Source organism: Colossoma macropomum, unplaced genomic scaffold (genome assembly GCF_904425465.1).
Source record: "Colossoma macropomum unplaced genomic scaffold, Colossoma_macropomum, whole genome shotgun sequence".
Classification (NCBI taxonomy): Eukaryota; Metazoa; Chordata; class Actinopteri; order Characiformes; family Serrasalmidae; genus Colossoma; species Colossoma macropomum.
The window spans coordinates 23369228-23385802 of NW_023494807.1; the positions used below are offsets into that span (position 1 = coordinate 23369228).

A 16575-nucleotide genomic window follows, 5' to 3' on the forward strand; every position below is an offset into this window, starting at 1 on the left:
TTCGGTAGTTTTCCATTTTGTCAGTTTCCTCAGCCACAAGTTTCTCAAAGCTAATGTTTCTTTTACCAGGTGCACCAACTAGCCCAGTAGCTTGAAACACTAACAGATGTTTCAATAAACTGCTTGTGTCACTTTTTATTCCTCTTTAACCTGCAGTTATCGTGATCCGCGTAGCTAGATTCATTTTTTTTCTCTCTGGATGTTCCCTAATTTCTCACTGTGCTCAGATGTAAACGATATAAAATATTACAGAGGGGGAGACAGAGATGCACTCCTCCATTACCTTTTTGTGCTTCTAGGACAGGATAAGCAACATCAAGTACAGCTGTAACAGCTCCTTAAATATTAATTTTCAAAGGCTAAAAGATACACAGAGCTGATTAAAATACATAGTGAAGGACCGTAGATGGACAGAGACAATATAGATATATAGATACAGAAAAGAACAATAATGACAACTGGAAAATGAATGTTATACAAAGGCTATAAAAATAATTCAAATATGTATATTACATCTCATGTGACTTTATATGGCAAGAACGACAGTGTACCAAAAACAAGCTGCTAATTTGACTATCTAGTGGAGTAATCAAATGTGTTAGTTGTGTGCAACTTGGATTTCTTTTTTCATTGCTTTGTTTTGCATAGAAGCTATGTGGCATGCAACATGCAACTAGTTGCATGAAAGTTTCACCATGTAAAGCCAGGCTTAAGTTTGCTAATGAATTCTGAATTGTAAAATATTTATTTTTTGTTTTGTACACAGTAACCAGCTTTTTCATCATAAGGCAAAAAAGCCAAAGCACACCAAAACATCACCCACCTGTAGTTGTGGACACATCAACTGCAAGAGTTTGAAACATGCATCTCGGTTCCGCAAAGACACAAACAGGTACTGTAAAACACAGAGACTAGGGTAAGACTTGAAGCAACACTAAGAACAGTACCTCTGACTTTAACTGCACTTTTCATAGCATAAATGTAGATGAAAATGAAAGACAAAAGGGAATTTTTACTCACAAAGGGAAGAATAGTAGAACTTCTACTATTCTTCCCTCAGATTTGCACTACACACTTTCATAATTCACAGACATTTAGAGTTTCAGCCCCAACATCTCTGACCAGTTTATAAGCATAATCTTTAAAGGGCCCATATAATTGAAAGCTACTGTTTTCTCACTTTTTATGGAACAGAATTGGATGTAGCATGTAAAAATTGTTAAAGTTTCTTAATGTTTCAGTCGTAATGAAAGCAAACCAAGCCACAAATGTTTTGGAATGAGGCACTAATATATATATATATATATAATATATATATATATATATATATATATATATATATATATATATATATATAAAATCAGTCTTTAAGGGTGTAAAGAATTTGAAAGTGGTCATGAATTAATGAATGACTGTTATTGTACATAAAACCGTATAAACACAAGTGGAGAAAGAAGTCACAAGAAAAATGTAGGATATGAGTCCTTTTATGTTTTTTGCCATTCTGTAAAGCCATCAGGATAAAAAGCTCTAACCTTCTCTCCACTGTTGGTGAGAATTTTGATTGCGTTGGGTACAACCCGTGCTGTGTTCTTTTTCTTTACAGACTGTACTGCGGAAGCATGAATCACAACCTGGGACAAAAGAGAACATTATTTTACAACAGCTGCATATTCAGTACATCTATGACAGTTTCCATTTGTGCCATTCCATTTGAGGAGTCAAAGAGGCTTTAAGGATTTTTTTTTACAGACAAAAACAATCAAACAAAAAAATTTACACATTACCACTAATGTCTTCTGTCACATTAGAGCTTTAGCAGAATGGGCTGTTACTCTTCACCTTCTTTCCACATTATGTTTAATTAAAAAGTGAATCGGAATGGATGCAAAGACGTTACCAATTGCATCCACTTTTCCACTGATAGAAGCTTGGTGTGAGGTAAAAACCTACCCTATAATTAAGAACAAAATGCTGCACGCTGTGGCTCACACACTGCAAAAAAATAATACCTGTGCAAGTCAAAACAACAAAATTAAATTAAGAACACTCTAAATTCATGTGTTTTGACAGAAACTGAGCTAGGTGCTACAGTTTCTCATTAGGTTGAAAGGGAGATTTTTGCTCTGTAACGCTTGTCCAGCCTAGCCACGGCTGCAATGAAAGAGTGCACGTGTGGGTGGAGCATGGACAGGTCAGTTAGGTCTTTCTTGTTGCGATGGCTGCAAACCATTGTCAAAAAAACAAACATAAAAAAAGACTGTTTGTGCCTTTGCTGTGCACAGGGTTGGATCATCTTGGTCTTACCTTGGTCTCCTTCAGCAGAACTGAAGAGTGGAAACATACATGCTGTTCTGACACATACATCCTTCCATGGTAAAGCACCTCCTTTTGAATGGCACAGGTGAATGCTGGAGTGGAAAAAACACACTATTAACACCACAGCACTCTACTGCAGGGCTTTTCCGTTGCCGTGCTGAGTATCCCAGCACCTCTGCAATTAGCCGGCCAGAGTTGAGCCAGGTGGGTAGGAAAACAAAGCCATCCCCCAGGAACACTACTGAGAACCACTGTTGTAGGCTGCATCCAGAACCACATACTACCATTTTAAAGAGTATATCAAAACAGCACACGACGAATAGTACTGCATCCAACGATGTAGTATGTGCAATATGGTAGTATTTTATATGCAGCCCTGTTGCATGTTGCGAGCTACCTACAACATAATTTCCACCCAACTTGACAGTTTACAAAGCAATTTAAAAACAAAGTTGCATGCGACACATTCTATTACTCCACTAGTTAGTCAAATAAGCAGCTTGTATTTTTTGATACACTGTGTCATTCTCACTATAACGTCTTCCAGGTGTAATTTACATATTTGCAGACCTTTATCATTCATGTATATTTTTTACAGCTGTTGTTGTTGTTCTTTTTTAGTATCTATATGTCTTTCTGTATTTATCTGTCTGTGGTTCTTTACTATGTATTTGAATTTTTTATTTGTTGTGAAAATGAGTGTTTAAGTAGTTTTCCAGTTATAGCTTACTTGATGTCTCTGTAATTCTGTCTTAGAACCACAACAGCCCATCTCAGTCTCTCCTTCTGTAATAATTCTTTTGGATCCCAAATAAATCTGGGCTGTGTGTAAAACCAGAGTGTCGAGAGGAGAAAATAAATCTAGCTACGTAAATCAAGATAGTAGCAGGTTAAAGAAGAATAAACAGCTTATAAGCATAATAATAAACAATTTAAACAGATGTTAGCTTTAGCTGGCTAGTTAAGGTAGCTGTTTACAGAAATGTTTGCTTTGAGAAACTTACGTTTGCTGTCATGAACATTCCGTTGATCTGGTAAAACATTTGAAGTATGTCGTTTGACGTGATGATGTGATGCATGATTTGTGTTTTGTTTGGTCACTGAGTTGAGACTGAGAACTATTGCATCCGAGTTTCAAGTAAGTTGCAGGATACTTTGCATTTTGCAACTTAAGTGCAATTTAGTATCATGTAGGTTTCAAGCAAATAGTTGCATCAGTGTTTTGCCGTGTAAAGCCAGCCTTGGGGTCAGATGGGTGGCACTCCTAGCATTTGAAATTACCTTATGTGTGGGTTCAAGATAAACATTGGGGGAGAAATAACTTTTGACCTGTCAAAAAGACCTCAGAAACAAGGGCAAGAGACACTAAAATGAGTCAAAACTCACCACGTGTCAATTCCTCCGCCTCGGAAATCTCTGGGAAATGTTTCTGGAATGTTTTATTGTGGTTCTTGAAGCTCTGTGTAGAAAAAAGTGAAAACAGTTCATTTAATCGTAAAGATTAGTTTGGCCAAGCAGGATTAACCTGATAAAATGTGTTTAAAAGTTACTGGCAGTTCGTTTGTTTGTGTTTGAACTGAACTGATGAAAGTACACAGCAAGTGGTTTTACTTTGGGTTCTGTGGGAATCTGCAGCGAAAGTTGCCAACATTAAATCAACACAATGTTTTGTATACAGTTTACAAGAAATTAACCTTACTGATTCAATAGTTAAAAAACTAATACAAACTAATACAAACAAAAGTGCACAAAAATTGTAAATATTGATAACGAGAAACAAGATAAAAATTAAGGTAAAAAAAAGAAATACAGAAAATATTTCAACAATAGAAAAAAAGACTTTTTGCTGTACCGTAAAGAGGTTTAGTGGATCTATTAAATGATATAAATATTGTTTTGAAAAATAATATTAACTAATAATATCTTGTTTCACATTCCCATCCCACCACCTCCACCTATAATCAGAAGAAAACACTCAGCTAGCTCAGAGACACTCCCAAATAACACAGTACAGAAAAAAAAATGCATTATGGTGTCAGTTTCACTTTGACTTAAAAAAAAAAAGTAACATCATCAGTGCTGTTGCTCTACTGCTCAAGTGCTGTGTGCTATACCAACAAGTGTATTCTGTTTACAGCACTGGGGTTAATCTTTCACTAAGAGTTACTTAATTGGTCACTTAAATGGTGTTATAGTTTCTCTGCACTGGAGTTAACTGCACTTAGTTCTGAAATGGAATATTACTGGAGTAGTTACATGCACTTACGTATTTATACAGAATGGCGATAAACAAATCACTGCTTTTGGAAGAAAACCTCGTATCTCCATTTTTGGCATTTTTCAATTTTTGACGTAATTTGAAAATGCCTGTTGCCATTTACATTGTGTATTTTTCATGACATATATATATATATATATATATACACACACACACACACACACAGTTTTCTCAATGTACAAACTGAATTTGGATGTAATCTTTAAGGTAAGAATAACAAAATGTAACAGAAAGACGTGAAAACTTGTATGAGAATACATAAAAGCTAATTAGCAGAAACCAACAAAAACCACAATCAATGCTGAGAAGCTCCACCCCTAAAGACCACCATAAATGATGACCAGAACTCCTTACAAGAGTGCAGCGTTCTTAACATGCTTTATTATCATGTTGATTTGCTGTGTAGAAATAATGCATCTTCCTCCTAGCTGACTTTCATTTACTAAGATACATCACTCATCATTCCTTTAATCAATCTGAAAATGAAACTGTGGTCTGTCAATTACTTTTAAATAAGCTTAAAAAAACAAAAAAAGAAGAGAACTCACATTATGACTTAACAGTCCATCAATGCGATCAATCCCCTCCTCTTCTATGGTGGTAGTCCTGTTGGACATATTGAAATTGATTAAGGACAAATAGAGGAACAGGAATGGCCGATTTCAGTCTTCTTTGGCAACAGCACAGCACAGCATAACTAGCATGTCTGATTCTGTTCAGGTCATCAAGCACTTAAACTCATGCGTCAGGTCAAGAAAATGCTAAGCTTGGCAGTGCAGCCCTACAAGACTGGAATTCCTTGTGCTAAATGTACATGAATGAGATGATAGTAGACCAGATGTCCTTTAGGCTGGCTTTACACAGTGACACTTTCATGCATCTAGCATGTTGTGAGTTCTCCACTAGTTAGCTAAATTAACTGGTATGTTTTTTGAGACAACATATCAGTACTTTTCAACCACCCAATAAACCATTTTCTAGTTCATTTTCTGTCCATTGATCAGGTGAAATCAATTGTTTAAAGGTGTGTAGTTCGGTGTGATCATGTGATGCATTATTGCCGTTTTGTTCGGCTACTTCATGAAGTATTTGTTTCACGAAGTTGAAATGCTTGAAACTGTTGTGGAAGAGTTGCAAGCAAATAGCAGGACACTTTACATTATGCAACTCAAGTGCAACTTAATTTCATGTAGGTTTCAAGCAACTAAAGATGCATGAAAATTTCACTGTATAAAGGCAGCCTTATGCAATAATATAAATGTCTATGCTTTAGTTGTCATCATGAAATGACTGGAAGAGTTCAGTTTAGCTCATGTTAGCTCCTCTCATATCTCCAAATTGCTAACTACTTATGAAATGGAATAACATATTCTTAAAGGGGCATATTAATGTACCAATACCTGTTGTGGCTAATCTTTACATGACCAATGCTCTCCATGCTCTTTTGTTCCAGGCTGTTTTTTTACTGTGTCTTTAAGACTAATATACTCAGTTGTGATTGGCCTTGTATTGTGCATCAGTGCACAGTGCAGTTCAGAAAAAAAAACACTCTTTATAACTTCAACATGACATCACAAAAACATTTATTCAAAATGAGTAATGAGGTTCTGAACATCTTTTAAAATCTGATATTTTCATTTAACTTTCATTCACTGTGATGCTGTTTCAGAAGAAAATTAATAGCTATTTTGATTATTGGTAACTGCTATTCTCTAGATTTAACTTATTAGCAACATTAGCATTCCAAATACAATATATAATACAATTTGCAACAAATGTAGTGGATGTGTCGCAGTTAGCGTATAGACAATGTACTAACTGTGTAGAGCTGCTTCTGTGGAGGCCCCTGCTGATATCGAGGAGCTCTAGATGTGCTTCATCCAGACCACGGCCCTTCGTCCCATCAGTGCTCCTCCTCATTTTACAGCCTTTGGCCTTCCCTAGGAGTCCTCCACTGTCTGGGGAATAACTAGAGCCAGGGAAGGAGATACTGTCACTGACACACACCACCGAATGAAACTGCTATGATTTTAATGAAGAAATGCATTCTGTGGATTATACCCTGCTTCAGTGCTTCAATTACATTACGGTCTTTATCTGAATTGGTTTGAGCTTCATTTAAATGGATTCATTCATTTTCATCCACTGTAGCTGATTAGATGTAATTCAATTCACAGCAGCTTTTACAGGTAATTTCTGTAATTCTCCATGTGAACTGAATTCTTCTTATATTGCCTCCATTTTGAGTGAGGCAAAGTTCACTCAGCTTTTCCTCAGGAAAATAACTTTTGGGTCGACTCAGGTTCTGTGGGCTTCATCACTCTCAGGAGCCCCTTCTAAATCTTCACCTGCGGAGATTTTGCCTCAGTGAACTCTTAAGTCATACATACATGCATCTCCACCCGCTAATAAAGCACCGATAATTAGTGATGCACTGAAATTTCGGCCACTGAAACAGTGACAGTTGCAATTTTTAGACAAAGGAGGAATTTTGACTAAAACAATAGAGAAAATAGGACTAAATTAAAACCAGTTTGTTTCCTTCACTCTTCTGCGCTGGTCAGCACAGATGCGTTCAAAAAGTTTGAGCTGCAGCAGTTAAACAGTGAAAAAAGTCGGCCAGGAGGAGCCATTTGACCGTATCTGTGAGGGAGACTAGACAAGAGATTTATAATCTCTGTTTACACCAAGTTTCGAAAAGAGATACAACACCAAAGACCTTCTCCCCTATGTTTGATACACAACATCCTGCTCGATACACTGAATACAGCAAAACGACAGAAGCAGAAAGCAAAGTTGCAATGAGCACAATACTACAAAAAATTGGAGATCAAATCTGATGGCTTTAGACTTGAACCAACGAAATCAAAAAAGACTTGTGACTTGACTTGAACTCAAACACCGATGACTCGTACTTTAACTTGGACTCAAGACCCAAAATGGAAGAAACACGGAGAGGTGTCTGACTGCAGATGGGACTACAGTCGACTGCTTTTCATGTAAATGGATTCATTTTTTGGTGTAAAACTATAGATATTTGGATATTTGATATAGACTCCTAATGTCAACTCTGTCATCTCTATTCATCTCTATAAGCTGAAATGAAGTTCAATTCAAAGGAGTATCAATAAACCTACACTCAGCAGTTAAACTGCAGTTTCACTTACTTATTTTGGTTTCTCCTGTCATCTTCATTAAATTCAAACCACCAGTTTTTAGTTTATGCTTTTAATAATCATTAGGCTTAATAGTACTTGGTGTACACCACTGAGTCTGTCATATCCATGTACTATGAGTGCAGTCATTTTGGAAGGCAAATAAATAAATAAATAATAAATAAATAAATAGTTAGTTAGTTATAATAAATGACATTACTTTACATATTACCACATACTATGAATGGGCTCGACTTGAGTCTTGCCTGTTCTGACCATGGACTTGAATGGGGACTTGAGAGACGTTCTAGGAACGTATTAATGGAAAAGATTTGGGTGCCTATTGGACTTCACTGTTTGTTAACCTTTTAGCCTTGTAGGTCCAGCGCTAGATCAGAAAGTAAAATCTGGATGGCAAACATGTTTCAGCTGATTGACTACATTTTGGGTATTTGTAAAATTGTATAAACTAGATTTCTGACCAAAGCACTCTTTTAAGCTCTTTTGTTATTGATGCATACAATACTATAACTATTGATGTGCTGCTGCACAGACCACAAAACCACTGAACATTTTCTAGCACTTTCTGGAACGCTTATCAGATTTCTATACACATTCCAGCACTACTACAAACCAAAAGGTACACGTAATCTACAAAAAGGAGCACCTGCTTGGTCAAATCAGCCGCTTTAAGCTGTCCAGTTCCAGCACCGGAATCGTCAACAGTATTTTAACTCATTTAATGTTAATGTCAGGTGGTAACAGAAGGGATCAAAAGCAGAAATCAGCCATTTAGAATGTTACATGATTAACTGTAATATTGTTAGCATACAGACTGCACACAAAGGCTTCTTTGATGCGAACCCTAAAGAAACTTTCAGTGGAAGATTCTTCAAAGCAGCATTTTTGTGAATGAAATTTGCAAGTGTGATATTTTTAGTTTAGAGAACCTCTTCAAAATGTTAAGGTCATACGCCAATAAGGGTCATTACTAGATCCGTATGTTCCACAGCCCAAGCCAAGAACTTCACTTTTTCAAGAGTGTAGCAATTAACAAGACCTTACCGTCCAGAAGGTTTACAGCCGTTTCTCAAGAATGTAATGAAATGTGTTGCTCAAGGGTAAAACATGCACTTCGACAAGGTCACCAAACAAATGGTTTATTAACTGTCAGCTCCCTCAGCTCCCGCCTACCAAACCGGTATGAGGAAAAATGCCACCTAATACCACCTCCCCATTTGACACACATGTCCAATGATTCACACCTATGTAAATGTTTTTGAATTCACATTTGCATTTGCACTCGACCAAGCAGCAGTGTGGTTCAGCCTCAATGAACACTGCGCTCTGAAGCTTTCTAAATGTTGAGAAACCTGTTTTCACTTTTTTCCAGGTGACAGCCAGACAGCTGATGTGATCATCAGGCCATAATGTGGATCTTGTGAGAATGGCACCACTTTCAAATTCACAAAAATGTCATTCCTGTATATTCAATACTTTACATAAAGAGGAAGGATGAAGACTGGATGCACCAGAAACACATTCTTGTATCAGGAAGAGTGGATCTTGCTTTTTCACTGTATGGGTGCAAGAAAGTAAGTCTGAATTAGGTTCACACTGAAAATGAAAGCACAATGATGTTACACAAATAGCTGAGCTATCATGCAATAGCCTGCAGTAGTACTGAACTGTATTGAACTGTCAGTCAAAACAGCTCCAAAAAAAGCTCCTTTATTTGATCTGCAGGTTTTCTTTTTTGAGTAATGGCTTCTTGACAGCTACGCATCCTTGCAGACCCATAGGTGTTGAGCTGTCTTCTCACAGTGGAAGGATGGACAGAAACACCTGTGGAGTGGAGTTCAATTTACTACTCTCCCTTAAAGTGCTGTTTATCTGAAGGGGAAAGTTTTGGTGGCCAGCTACCAGGTCTTGTACAGTCAGTAGGAGTGTATTTTCTTTGTATATTTTGAGAAAGTTTTGGAAACTTTTTCAGTAAATATCTCCTGAAAAATGAAAAACTCTCTCTCTACCTGTGTTTTTCTGCCTATATACTACTACATTTTCCCTCAGTGGAACACTGATAGACATGTGTTAACTAGATACTTTCCACCATCTGTTTTTTCCTTAGTCTTTCTTAAAAGTTAGCTAGCTAACATGCTATTGCAATAGCCTCCTAGCTAACCTGATGACATGTTAATATTATGCTGACCCATACCTAGTCTCTCACTCTCCTTACCAAGCCCTTCATCAATTACAGTAAAATAATGTGTAAACAGTTTCATTTTGGTTTATTTAACTGTTTATTCCTCATTTCCCAATTCCCAGTACTTTTGTTGGTCCATTCATCATAAAACATTCACATAATCTATAGGGCAGCTGGTGTTTTAAAAAAATGACAAAAATTTGGTATGACATCAATGATGCCCTTTATGTCTATAAGTATCTCCACAGAGTCTCTGTTGAAAAATAATGCCAATAGAATGAGATGCTCTGAAGCAGCTGCACGTGAGCCATTATGCCCAAAGCCAAGCATCAAACAGAGGGGTACAAACCACCCCCCCACCCCCCAGCATTGGGCTGTGGAGCAGTGGGACTGTGTTTTCTAGAGTGATGGAGCACCACCGAATAACTTTGGGATGAGCTGAAGTGATCCAGAACTAATCATCCAACATCAGAACCCAACCTCACTAATGCTCTTCTGGCTGACTGCAATCAAATCCACCTCACAGCAATGTTCCAACAGCTAATGTCAAGCCTTCCCAGAAGAGTAAAGAATGTTACTGCAGTAAAGGGGGAGAGGGGCAAACTCCATATTATTACCCTTAATTTCAGAAGAAACACTGGATGAACAGGTGTCTATACACCGAACATACAGTGTACATGTAATTCTGTTAAATAACACATCCAAGAACACATTTAAACCTACTGCAGCCAGCCGGCCAGCTTCAAAGTCAGCACTAGCCTCAAGGGGAGAAAATCCTCAGATCAGCTTAACCTCTTTCAATCAAACCAGACTGCAGCCTCCCATAGGGGTCACTCCACATCAGTCACTGCAGCAGTAAATAAGCTGTCACACACCTTATACCACACTACACCACACTACACTGGCAGATACAGAGAGACAGCAAAGGCATTCTAGTATTTATGCTAGTTATGTATCTGTAAAATTTTCCCAAAGTTTGCCATATTTGCTTTCGACATTCCTTTCAACTTCAACGGTGCTTTACCAGCATGACAAAAAATTCTACGCGTTTACTGCCTCTCAATAGCGTCACAGAGACAATTTTTAACTTTTTTTGTTTTTACTGTTCCGAAAGTGGCCAATTCCTACCCGCTAGTTAAGTCTTCCTCTATCACACGATGCTACCAGGCTGGGAGGGTGAAGGCTAGCAAGTGCTTCCTCTGAGACACGTGAAGCAAGCCATTATGGGCAATTCAGTTAAATCTGAAATTTTATTTTCAGAATATTCTTTCATTGAAAAATATCCTAATAATAATGCCCCCACAAAAAAGACCCTCAAGACCTTAATTTTTTTGAAGGTGTAAATTTTAAGGCACGTCTTTTACTATGGGTTTGTGGTCTGAATTTGTGGCTATGGGTTTGTGGTCTGAGTTTGGGTTTAATATATGACACCAAGAAGGTGTCGATCTAAAAGTTTTTTGTCTTTTAGACAAATGCTGAACATGTGTCCACCTCAGCTAAAGTTACTAGCCTGGTCACATCGTATATCATCTCTTACTTGTTAGCTCAAAATCAGCGAGTTCGTGTTAGTTAGCTGACAAATTCACTAAATGATGTGGAAAGTTTTATTCCGTTAAATCTATACGAGTAGAGACTCGTAGTAGAGACTTGTAGCTGTGCTATATACTATCTGTTACCTGGTGCCAGAGACCTACCCTACCCTTCTTCCCAAAGGAGCTTCTCCTCCAGTGCGTGGTAGCCTTACCCCGCCCTGGTTCTGTGCTAAACAGGGCTGGGTAAGATGACTCTTAAATGGTAGAGCGAGCATCCCAGCGAACACTCTCTCTCCCAGTTAAGGTGTCCTTAACACCATACTTTTGGGAAACTGAACTCAGATACAACACCATACTGTAACACGCAGGTAGAGCCCTCTTGTGGAGAATAGAGAGAGTTTAGAAATCTCAAGGTTCTTTAATTTGAATATAAAATGTTAGAGAAAAGCTAATTTGCTTAAAAAACTCAGGGTAAGATGAATCGTAAATGGTGGAGTGAGTATCACAGTGAACACTCAGTTAAGATGATCGTTATGGGGAACACTAACTGCCATTCTGTTACATCAGCTAACAGATGCCTGTGTTGGCTAGCATTGCGCTATAATTGCTTTATTACACAAATGTCATCTCACACAAAAACATCAAGATGGTCCAAGTTTTTGTCAGTTACAAAGAACTAAAACTGGAACTAAAGAACTAAAATCTGATTTAACCTAGCAAGACAAATGTACTCTATCAAAACACTGTTTTTCACTGAAAGAAGTAACTACCTCTGTTTTCAGTGTGAATTGTCCACAGTGTCCACAGATATGCTTTATGAGAATTCACTAATATTGAAAAATGCTGCCCAGGTAAATGTTAAAATCGAGAGATTCCAATATGGCATTATAAGGTTTTGAGTTTTGGAAGACAAACTGTATGAATTACAACAAACTGCAACTAAGCTGTGAAACACAATCATAAAATAAAATGAGTGAGAGTTCAAGTAAATCTCTAAGCACTTTGCCTGTTGAAATTACATAAATTTACAAATGATCTGCATTCAGTCAACATTTTCAGACAAGTAAAGTGCTTTTGACACCATTTTCTATCTTCTTACTGAATCCCCAACACCCTAAAACCCGTCATGAGTAAAGCTGAAGGCCACACTGGAAATGAAAATAATTGGCAGTTTATGAAGAACCCAGTGCCAGTGATTCAAAGTCTCAGTCTTCTTTCCTCATGTGTTCACTAAAGAACTTCAAAGGGAACGCCACACATTTTTAAAAAAATTCTGCATAATTAAATGGCTGAGACGTATACCATTGAGAGTAGTTTGGGGTGAAATGCTCTGTTATAGATAAACCTACCAAGTCAGAATTGCTCACAGTGGTGGTGATAGGAACCAGGCATCTGAAGAGTTCAGTGCCTCTAAAAGCTCCCTCACAAAAAGTTATTAAATGAAATGGTTATGACACGCTGCCTGATGTCTGAGACATTGTTTTGTGACAAAGTTTTCGCTTAAAATGTATTTTAATCCATTTATTTCCATTCATGGAAGAGAGGATGCAATATAGTCCGCTAAGAAAACACACTTTAAGATTTATGACTATTTTACCATCATCAATACTCCATATAAAAACTCAGATGATGCGTAGGTTCACTGGTAATTTTGGATGATAAATAAAATGGCTATATTTGTGTTGTAGACATTGTGACTTCTGGTTCCTGTCACCACCACTGTAAAGAAATCTGAGTGAGTCAGTCTTAATAAAATGAGCCATTTCAAATCAAACCACTATGAATCACTGTTTACATCTCAAAGGCTGACTTATTCAGAAATTATGAAAAATTGGTGATGTTCCCTTTAAGTTACATGATCTGTTGTCTTGTGGAGTAAACTTGAACCCAAAAGTGAAGTTAAGGATGCTGTTTGCTCCTTGTTGGAGTTCTCCTGTAAAGAGTAGCCTAGGGCAGGTTTCTACCGTATAAACTGTTGAATGCAGAGTGCAGCTGCTTGTCTGATGATCTTCACCATCAAAACAATCCGTTAAGTTTATAGTTCAACTCAAAACCAAATGATTTAAATGGCTGTTAGCATAACGATGCTAAACGTGACTCAAGAAGCGTCACTCACCCCAGACTGTCCAGTGAAAACCGCCTGTTAAAGTGTTTATCTCTGCTCATGGTTCCACACAAATGAAATCTTCATTAAACAGATGTAAAGCTCAGCTCAGGCTCTTACTGTCCTGTGACTTTCTCCCCGTCATGCCTCTGTTTTCATACAAAACAAAACCAGGCGGCGTGGGTTAGCCCCTCCCCCGCAGCAGCTATGGACACAAAACCACGCCCATTCCGCCACAGAGCCACACCCCTGTCAACGGTTACCACAGATGCTAAGCATTCCTTTTTGCACGCGGCCAGAGTCTGTCTGGAGTTTTCCCTGAAGGCACGTGACTGTAGCTGCTGCCATGTGCCGTCAGGAGAGAGAGATGGAGAGGAGGGCGGCCTCGCGCGCCTCACCTCTGTGCAGAGTGCACTCTGCCACTGATACACATCAGGACAAGGAGGTGATAGTGATCAGAGCACGAGAGGTGACCTTTCACTCACAGGAATTCTTTAGGCTCTTATTAAATGAGGAAACGTGGCTGATGGTGCGAGTAAACTAGAGAGAAAGTGAGTTAAAAAAATAATAATAAACATCTAAATGTTATTATTTTGTTTAATCTTTTATTATCATCACTTTTAACATTACAAGCACTTCTTTATTTGCTTTGGCAACAGCTGTAAACTGCAGTTTATGCAAGTACAGAGTGAGTGAATTCAACAAATTATGAATCTAACACAAAATTCTTATCTGCAACATTAGGACCACATAACAAAACAAATAACCTGCACTGGTTTCACAGGAGAACTCCAACAAGGAACTTGTAGCATCCCTAACATCATTTTTGGTTTTAAGTTCACTCCACAAGCCAACAAGTCAAGTAACTGAAAGGGGAACTCTTTTTGAAAAAGTCAGTCTTTGAGATGTAAACAGTGATTCCTAGTGGTTTGATGTGAAATGGTTCATTTTATTAAGACTGACTCACTCAGATTTCTTTACAGTGGTGGTGACAGGAACCAGAAGTCACAATGTCTACAACACAAATATAGCCATTTTATTTATCATCTGAGTTTTTATACAGAATATTAATGATGGTAAAATAGTCATAAAGCTGAAAAAGTATGTTTTCTTTGGGGACTATTTTGCCTCGCAATCCCTCTTCCATGAATGAAACTTTGTCACAAAACAATGTCTCAGACATCAGGCAGCGTATCATAACCATTTCATGTAATAACTTTCTGTAAGGGACCTTTAGAAGCACTAAACTCTTCAGATGTATGGTTGTTATCACCACTACTACTGTGAGCAATTCTGACTCGATAACTTTATCTAGAACAGAGCATTTCACACCAAACCACTCTCAATAGCTTTGTTTACTGTGCGTGCAAGTGTAACTGTTTCAGAGACTGAGAGACAGAGAATGCTTTGGCAACACTGTCATGCCATATAGTCATGCCAGCTAAGCTTTCTTGAACTGAATTGACTTGAAAATCAGAAACAAAGACGTAAATCTCTGACATCACAATTCGACTACGATTGTCTCAGAAACAATTCAGCACCCAGAGTTCTTGAGCCTGTTTATCTTATTTGTTTTAATTGTTATTATTGCTATATTGTTTGTTATTTTATCAATCATTCTTTGTTTTATATAGTTTTTTTTATTTCTTTTATTAGTTTTTTCCCCCCAAATGTCATCCATAATTATTATGGTACAATTCTGGAGAGGCAGCCTCCGTTACTCGTCCAACATAAAAACCTACCAATTTCCCTCGGCTGTTTTTAACCAAATTTCCATTCATAAACTCCTACAGATACTATATTGACATGATTTGGAATTCATATTCCTGTTCCTTGACACAGATGGCTGTGACATCACCAGGGATCGACCTCACAATCTCTCAGTCAGCCAGCATTTAGAAGGCTGTGCTAATGAGCTAACAGAGCTAACGAGTGGCTAACGAGATGCTAATGAGGACTCTCATCTTCTACACAAGGTAGTTTCTCCTAGGTGGATATTATGTCAACATGATATTTGTCAGAGAAATACACTTTGTTTCTAGATCTAGCTAACGTCAGCTATAATAGTTAGAAGTTAACCTGGCTAGTGATAAAATCCACGCTATCTGAGTAGCAAAGTGTAACATAACATACTCACAAATACAAGCAAAATTGTTGTGATTCATTGAATTGCAAACTTGTATATTTACTTCTTGCAGTGACACATGGTGACTGCATTACCCCGCATTCCCAACGACAGCGAGGCGACGTGACAAGATGGCCAGAGGTCTTTTTTTTTTTTTTAAACGAGAACTGGCGATTTCCGGCAACAGGAGGCAGTGCAAATGTTGGCAATGCAAAGTGGGCGGAGTCAGCAATGCAACAAAGTTGAGTGGAGCTTTATACAAATAATGAGCGAATGATGGGGTGATTACCAATAGAAATTGAGCATTCCTACTAGACATGGAATAATGGCAGCAGTGCTTTTGCTGCAAATAGACAGTAATTGTAAAGACCAAATACTGTTTCCCTCACATACTGACATACACAGGGATTAAATAAAAATAAGCACACAAGCGATTTCTCACCAGGATTTTTTTTTATCTTAGCAGGAATGCCCCTGATTTGAGCTTCGCGACAGAAAAAGCATGGCAACCAACAGGTGGAGTTCAGAAACGCCCACAGGCAATAAGTGATCAGTGATTTGGGCAACAGGAGGCTAAAAAGTCGCTGCCTGTGTGAACGCAGGGTTAATTTTATTCATGTTGGAGTGGTTAACAGAGTACTCAAGCACCCACATCCCTAGCTGGGAGTCCAAGAAAGCATAAATGGCCTTGTTCTCTCTGGATGAGTAGGATGGTCCTCATCATTCAGCACAATGCTAGCCATTTTACTATCGTAAAACAATGCCTCAGCATATTCTTAACCATTTCATGTCACAGCTTTCTGTGAGTGAACTTTTAGAAGCATTAATTGTTTTGAACGTCTGGTTTCTATCACCAACA

The 16575-nt window shown here is 38.0% G+C and overlaps 1 protein-coding gene across 2 annotated transcripts in view; it reads right to left on the bottom strand.

The window, feature by feature from the left end:
- LOC118797453 (GRAM domain-containing protein 2B-like) overlaps positions 1–16575 on the bottom strand; it is a 37065-nt gene that overhangs the window by 12664 nt on the left and 7826 nt on the right. Inside the window, exons 1-7 of one of the 2 annotated variants that reach the window (XM_036556819.1) lie at positions 13604–13800; positions 6417–6566; positions 5146–5203; positions 3706–3778; positions 2308–2411; positions 1536–1634; positions 824–895 (exon numbers count right to left, since the gene is read on the bottom strand). In XM_036556819.1, coding sequence (XP_036412712.1) covers positions 824–895; positions 1536–1634; positions 2308–2411; positions 3706–3778; positions 5146–5203; positions 6417–6566; positions 13604–13653 — 606 coding nt within the window. In that variant the 5' untranslated portion in view covers positions 13654–13800. Of the gene's footprint in view, positions 1–823; positions 896–1535; positions 1635–2307; positions 2412–3705; positions 3779–5145; positions 5204–6416; positions 6567–13603; positions 13801–16575 lie in introns of those variants that run through there. The other variant, XM_036556818.1, reaches the window with a different exon arrangement.